This window comes from Sinocyclocheilus anshuiensis, unplaced genomic scaffold (genome assembly GCF_001515605.1).
Source record: "Sinocyclocheilus anshuiensis isolate Anshui unplaced genomic scaffold, SAMN03320099.WGS_v1.1 scaffold1032, whole genome shotgun sequence".
In the NCBI taxonomy this organism is placed as follows: Eukaryota; Metazoa; Chordata; class Actinopteri; order Cypriniformes; family Cyprinidae; genus Sinocyclocheilus; species Sinocyclocheilus anshuiensis.
Window position 1 is genome coordinate 586,096 of NW_015549638.1, and position 7,340 is coordinate 593,435.

A 7,340-nucleotide genomic window follows, 5' to 3' on the forward strand; every position below is an offset into this window, starting at 1 on the left:
GTTTTGATCCACTTTAAATGCTGACTACTGTATGTATATATAATATGTATGTATGTATGTATGTATGTATGTATGTGTGTGTGTATGTGAGTATGTATGTATGAAATTTGACATTTTTCATATCTCTTTCATATCTCTGGACATTTGAGTATAATAATACTTCATCTTGTATTTTGAGTATTATTTTATAATTTATTTAAGAAATATTATTATTAATAATAATAATAATAATAATGAAATATTTCATTTCATTTCGTCCTGGGATGACATGAAAATTGTTCTTTCATAGCTCTGGACACTTATTTAAGTATGATTTTATATATTTGTTTAGTTGGTTGGTTGAAAAATCAGTCCTCTCTTGCCTTTGCATTCTAGAGGAAAATTTTAATAGTCAGAGGTTCTTTCATAGCTCTAACTCACACTCAATTAAACTCTAACTCACACTCAATTATATAAAATTCAAAGTATTTAAATGTTTGAGTTCATATTTAGATCTTTTTCTTCCTTTACACACAAATTAGCGTTGACAGAAGAATTACTGTAGTACAGAGCTCTCTTTATGAATTCAGTGACGGGAGAGAGTTTACAGTGTGTTTAGGCTCATGTTAAAACACACACAAACACAGACCTGCTACCGGATGTGACTCACAGGGTGGTGAACGTGTGCTTCAGCAGAGACGAAAACCTGGAAGACATCCATATGGGCTCTTGAACGTGTCCTCACACACACACACACACACACACACATACTCACGAAGAAACACATAGTACTTGGCAAAACCGCAAGGACATGGACACACGCACACCGGGCAGGCTGGACAAGGTTGTATCCTTTCTGATATGATATTGGGGTGTGTGATATTTTGTGATTACAGCGGAGATTAAAATAACACCCACAGCATATGTACGAAACAGCTGAAGCGGTTCAAGTCTAAACCCGTAACATTCCTCCATGACTTCAGAGAGCTGGATCAGCCCTGATCTGCTATGCCTCATTTAAGGCAAAACCACTTAAGTACAGGCCAGAATGCTGCTGTGATGTTCCTCAATCCCTCTGCCACCCTGTCTATGGGCTTTGCACAAATTATATTTTCATATTTTCATTTGAATGCACTTACAGATGCTCAGGCCTGGTGTAGGTGGTAGATTTTTGTTAAAGGGTCATATGATGCGATTTCAATTTTTCCTTTCTCTTTGGAGTGTTACAAGCTCTTGGTGCATAAAGAAGATCTGTAAAGTATCCCGGCCTCAGCTCACGCTAAGCTGCGGCTTTCGCTCACGCTAGGCCGCTGTGTTTTTCATTGTGAAAGCGAAACTACTTTGTTTGGTCTTCCAAAAGAGGACGATATCCGCTTCGTCATACCTAGAGCTGATCTGTGCTGGTCGCTGAGGGAATACATCAACTTAGTGCTGTGGATCACCGGATCAACTCTAATGAATCTGTTGAGGAGAGTGTTGATCTTGTCAGCAAAAACGTTTGTTAACAAATAGGTTTCTTTTTTATTTAATCAACAGACAAATACTATACCTTCTATCTATCTATCTATCTACAAACACAATATATATAATGGGATGGCAGACCCACGGAGGTCGCACCATATTGATGGTGGGCTGAGGGCAAGCAGAGGGGCTGCCAGATGACAGCGGATTTTTGGTGAGTATTACTTTTGTAAAAACTGGATGCCAATTCAGTCAAATTTAGTAATATTTTTAGTAACAGTAAAATTTTAGTATTAATATGGCAGGGCCAAATACAACATTTAAAGGATTTCTTTATCTAAAGGCTAAAAAATACAAAAACAAACAAATAGTAAAAATGAAGTAGTCCTCTTCTCTCTCGCCTCTAAAAATAAAGTCATACCAGCCTGGCGACTAGGGGAGATATGGACAGATACGGAGTGTGGGGAGCACAGATTAGCACCCCTATTAATAGAGCCAAGGTCTGTAAGGTTGCTTAAACTCAGTTCAGAGGTTATCAAGGGCCAATAGTTTGAAAAATTACGAAAAAAAAAAATCTTCCCGAATGTCGCTTCCTGTTCGTTAGTGTTTCAAAAACGTGTTTTCAGAGCCTGTGGAAATGAATGGGAAGCGTGTGAAGGTCTTTGAGCCGAAAAGGGGTTGAGTTTCCAGTGGAATGTCCTGCGTGTAGAAGCCATGGCCAAACCACACAGTTGGGGGTTTTCACTTCCAACCGTTAGAAAGAGCACTCCCATACTTCCTGGATTAGAACTGGAGGAAAGAGAGGGAGATGAGTCACTGAGGGGTTTGGAGGTTTCATTTGGACCCATAGTTATATACCTGAAGGACATTTTCCCTTTTTTCCATCAGCAGTTTATTCATAAGCCATGCTGAAAATCTTTGCAGTCCCTGAGGTTTATTGGCTTTCCTTTTTATGACTTACTCTGCATACTCTGAAATACTGGTAGAACTGCATTGAACTTTTGAGTTAGCTGTAGATTTTTTTTTCTTTTTTCAGTTTTAACAAACACTTTCTTACCTGAGAGATTTAAATACAATGATCTATTAATGTCACTATCTGATATAACAACAGAAGGAGCCTCTAAATAAAATGTTTTGTAAATAAGTGTGGATCGAAAACAACAGTATCAAGTAAGTGTGCAAACTAATACTGGTATTTTTTATTTCAAGACTGTTTCTAGTTTGAACCAGGACTGTGAGTCAGAGACACAACCCAAACACCACACTCATACTCAGTCCAATGAAAATCATTCATGGTATGTGTAATGTGTGTAAAATGTGTCTGTGTGATGGGTGTGGGATACAGTGTGGTTAATTTAAAATGTCATTCCGTTATGGTAGAATGTTGCCACAATGTAATGTGAAAAATAAATAAATAAATAGATATATATAATCTGCTATATTACACTGGTGTTCAAAAGTTTGGGATCAGTAAGAAGTCTTTTATGCTCATCAATGCTGCATTTATTTGATCAAAAATACAGAAAAAAACTTTATATTATACTTTAAACTTTAAATTATAATTTAAAATAATGGTTTTCCATTTTAATATTCTGGTCTGGCAATGCTGAATGTTTAATATATTTCTTAGACCTGTGATACTTTTTTCAGGACTTATTGCTGAAAAAAGTGAAAAAGAACAGCATTTTAAATATATTTAATACATTTTAACGTATATTCAAATAGAAAACCATTATTTTAATTGCAATAATATTTCACAATTTTACAGTTTTTTTTCTGTATTTTTACCAAATAAATGCTGCCTTCATGAGCACAAAAGACTTCTTAAAAACATAAAAAATATTACAGAAATAAATAAATGTAATTATGAAATAAAATTATATTATTAGAAATTACAAGTTGACTTGTGTCAACACTCTGAGACAACTGATAGTTTAGTTTAGATAACTGAGAGTTCTATCTATGTCCTTGTAAGTATATTTCTGTTCTTCTACCCTTCTATTCTCAGTCTTCACCTCTCTGATATCCCTCTCTCATGTTTACTCACTCTATCAGCTGCGTCAAGAGGAAAGATTGCGTCAGTTCTAACGGATGAAGGCAGTATTCTCTAAAGAGAGGTCAAGAGTGAGGGATGGAGAAACAACGGGGTAATAAAACATTGTCTCAGTCAAGTGAACCCACAGCATGTCTTTTTATTGGTGTTGTCTTACATAGCCCATCTCATTCACCTTGAGAAAAGTGGGAAAGGAGCTTAAACTCAACATGTTTGCTTTCCTTCTGTTCTCTTTCACAGTCATTATTCTTGTCTGTGTGGAATCTGTATTCCGGTAATGGGTCAGTAATTGACAATATGGGGTATCACTGTTACTTTTGATGCACTATGGGCTATGGAGGACTAAGTATAGCACTGCTCTGGTTTCAGCGTTAACATTTAGAGTCCGTACCCCCACTGTCAAAATCCTACCTAAAAGAAACATGGAAAGTTGATCTCAGTCCTGCAAAACGCATGAAATCCTCTCCCTTTGAGTCCCTGGACTTGTGGGTGGAGAGAGGACAGATATAGTGATGTTGTGATTCATCACCGCCACTAAAATTTGTATTATTTTCTGTCTCGCTGGATTTTTTCCAGTGCCGGTGGTGAATGGCAACTAGGCCTGCTATGTTCTGCTTGGCTGCCATGTTTACCTGAGGCTTCGATTCAGTCGACTATATTAATTATTAACTGTTTCATGGATTTAGTTTAATATATTGTGATTCAAATATAGCCTATGGAAGTTATGGAAGCCTGTTTCTGTCATGGAATAAAAGTATATATATATATAAAAAATAATAATAATTGCAACTTTTTTCACAATTAAGGCTTTGTTTCTCGCAATTCTGAACACAAAATTGTATGACAGAAATGTAGAATTTTTTTTTCTCGCAATTTTGTGTTTACATCTAAGAATACAGAGCTTACATCTTGGAATTTTGACTTTATTGTCTAAATTCAGAGTTTACATCTCGTAATTCTGTTTTCTTATAAAAATAAAAAAGGTAATTGCGACTTTATCTCAGTTCTGATTTTTTTCCTCACAACTGCGAGTTTATACCTCACAATTCTGACTTTTCTTCTCAGAACTGACAGTTTATAATTCGCAATTGTGAGTTAACGTCTTGCAAATTATGACTTTTTCCCTTAGAATTGACGGTTCATATTTCACAATTCTGAGGTTATGTTTTGCAAGTCAGAATTGTGAGAAAAAAGTTAGAAATGTGAGATGAAAAAAACTCACAATTGACCCTTTGCAGAGAGTTTGATTGACAGGCGATCTGACCAATCATAACACCATTTTTGTCTGACAAACAAACAAGACAGGAGAGTAGATTAACATCGGTGGACCTGAACTTGAAAAATGGTGTATTGACATCTTTTCGCGGTTGAAACAAGATACCTTCTGATGTTCATTCATGTTTATTTCACGCTATAACTAGTAACTATTTTTATGAGATAGTCAGGCTTCCATATTTTGTTGGTTCATTTGAGCCAGTCTAAATGGTAGCCTAATGCTAGTCTCAGCCTCAGACGTCACGCCCACGGACCGCTGGCTGAACGTCTGATGCATATGGCACACAAAAGTGGAAACACTTCAGGAGTTTCGAAGCCGTCATCGGATTAGTTAGATTATACAGGATTTCCGGGGGACTTGTGTGCCGCGTTCTTTAACGTTCCGCCTGGAAACAAAGATGCCGTGACACCAAACCCCCTCACGAAAGAAGAAAGCCGTTGTGTTTACAACTGTGATGACGAGCGCTTATCAGGATCAACTAAACGCTGGATTTTCAAAAGTATGTGAAATATTTAAAGTTTGCGGCATAGAATCTTTAAAATACATCCAAAAGTTTTACACACCGGTCTGTTATTGTGGCGAAATTTCCACGCCCCGAAACGTGACGCTGAACGAAACGAACTGTGATTGGTTGTTTAACATGTCGGTCAAATGGCCTCATGGGCGGGCCTTGGCCAATGAAAGCTGCCATGGATTCCAGACCTTCAGCCGTCAGTCTGAAGGTCTGGCAACGCGAGACTAGCCTAATGCTACTTTTTTTTTTGTTTTAAATTTGTAAAAATTAAGTGCCTTTAAAAAAAATTAAGTGGCCTCTATAAAATGTGCTTTCTTAATACTGCCAACTAAACAGTGGCGTCAAAGAGATTTGCAAAGATGACCAGGCCTGAGACCCAACGATCTCAGAATAGTTATTTGCTAAATACTGACATCTGCTCTTGGACCAACCAAGATGTCAGTGTAATTGAACGATAGGTGTGCAGGGCAGGTCAGGTTGAGCCTTGAGTCAGCACATGGTAGTTCAGAGGTGATTTGCCTTTGGCCACAACAGAAAAAGCAACATAATTAGGTCAGAGTGTTCCTTGTAGTCCTTTAGAAACACCTTTCAGCGGTTTATTCCCACTGGTAAGTAAATACATAGCCACATACAAACATCCTAACCTGCTGTTCTGCTAATGCCAAGGTTTCTCTCAGGGACGAAAACAAACCGTGGAAATGTACGGGTCTACAACCTAATTACAGTATACAGACCGTCATTTTCTTTTTGCTCTTTTTGAAGCTAATACAAATTGTTTTGACAACCTTTTTTTGGGGTTATTTTCTGTCTTTGCCAGCAGTGTTCTAAAGCCAGTCATTTTATGCAAATATAGTGCAAAAAAAAAAAACATCCTACAATGTGTGTGTTTATTATATTAGACAGTAAAAACGATCAAAGCTTGTTTTTGCCTCTCAAGTGGGCCTTTCTTTCTTTCTTTTTTATCTTATCTAACAGACTTCCTTAAAATACACCTACTGTACAGAAAACGTGTGGTTGTGTGGGATGTACATGTGTGAGTTTATAAAGACACTATAGTACACTAACAGGGTCTTCCCCTTGAAGAGAGTGGGAAATTCCAAATATCACAGCAGTGAATACTACTGAATGCAGAAGTACATTTCTTAAATGACAGTGTGAGTCGTTATTATACGTATACATATCGATGTTGTACATGAGAAGTGTCTGCAATGTTTTGGTTCAGAGGAAAGGGTTAAAAGCCATCATCCAGCCCTTTTTTCACATGCTCTGTTTATTTCTAGAGTTGTGACGCAATGAGCCCACTCCTCCGCGCATACGTCACCTCGTGCCAGCATCGTGATTGGTTCGTTGTTGTTGCTGTTGCTGCTGTTAGCGCGGGGGCATTACATAAGCCCCGCTCGCTTTCGTTACGGTCTACTCTGCTGGAGGACAGTGACAGAGGAGGAGGTTGGAGCCCATCTCTATGTGCTTTTTCGGACAAAACAAACCAAGTCACAGCACTGTACCGTCCTGGAACACGTAGTACTCTCCGAATGTTCCCTGCCTCGACAAATAAATGCTCAGCATAGGCATCAGAGAAATAAAACACGCGAAAAACACGGATCATTTTGCAAACGGAAACAAAAGCGCATTGGCCATACAGCGCCCGGAGCCTCTCAATGCATACCCTCTGTGCCCGAGGAACGATGAAGCCAGAGATAAACGCCGCCGTCGGGTTTCTGTCGAGATTCCTGCGGATTAAAGGACATGTGAACGACAGACAGCTCCAGACATTCAGCCAGACTCTACAGGACATCCTGGCAGGTAAGTATCAGCATTTACAGACGAATGTGAATGTTATTATATCTACTTTCTATTTATGTGTCTCGTTTGTTTGTGAGAAGCGTGGAAAAACATCGATCTCTTTGTTTATGAGCTAATTTATGTGCTTGGCCACATAGGCGGCAGCGCGCGGACGCGTTGCGCACGAACATAAACAGCTGAAAACATTGACACAAACAGTCAATGTTTGACTGTTTGTGTCAACAGTACCCCCCCAGGGGGACTGTGTCAACAGA

At 38.4% G+C, this 7,340-nt stretch overlaps 1 protein-coding gene across 1 annotated transcript in view; it reads left to right on the plus strand.

Moving 5' to 3' along the window:
• Positions 1-6,680: 6,680 nt before the first annotated feature.
• The window catches only part of LOC107659850 (protein BTG1-like), a 7,880-nt gene continuing 7,220 nt past the window's right edge, over positions 6,681-7,340 (plus strand). Inside the window, exon 1 of the mRNA XM_016448931.1 lies at positions 6,681-7,086. Within this exon, the coding sequence (XP_016304417.1) occupies positions 6,942-7,086 (145 nt within the window). The 5' untranslated portion in view covers positions 6,681-6,941. The remainder of the gene's footprint in view (positions 7,087-7,340) is intronic.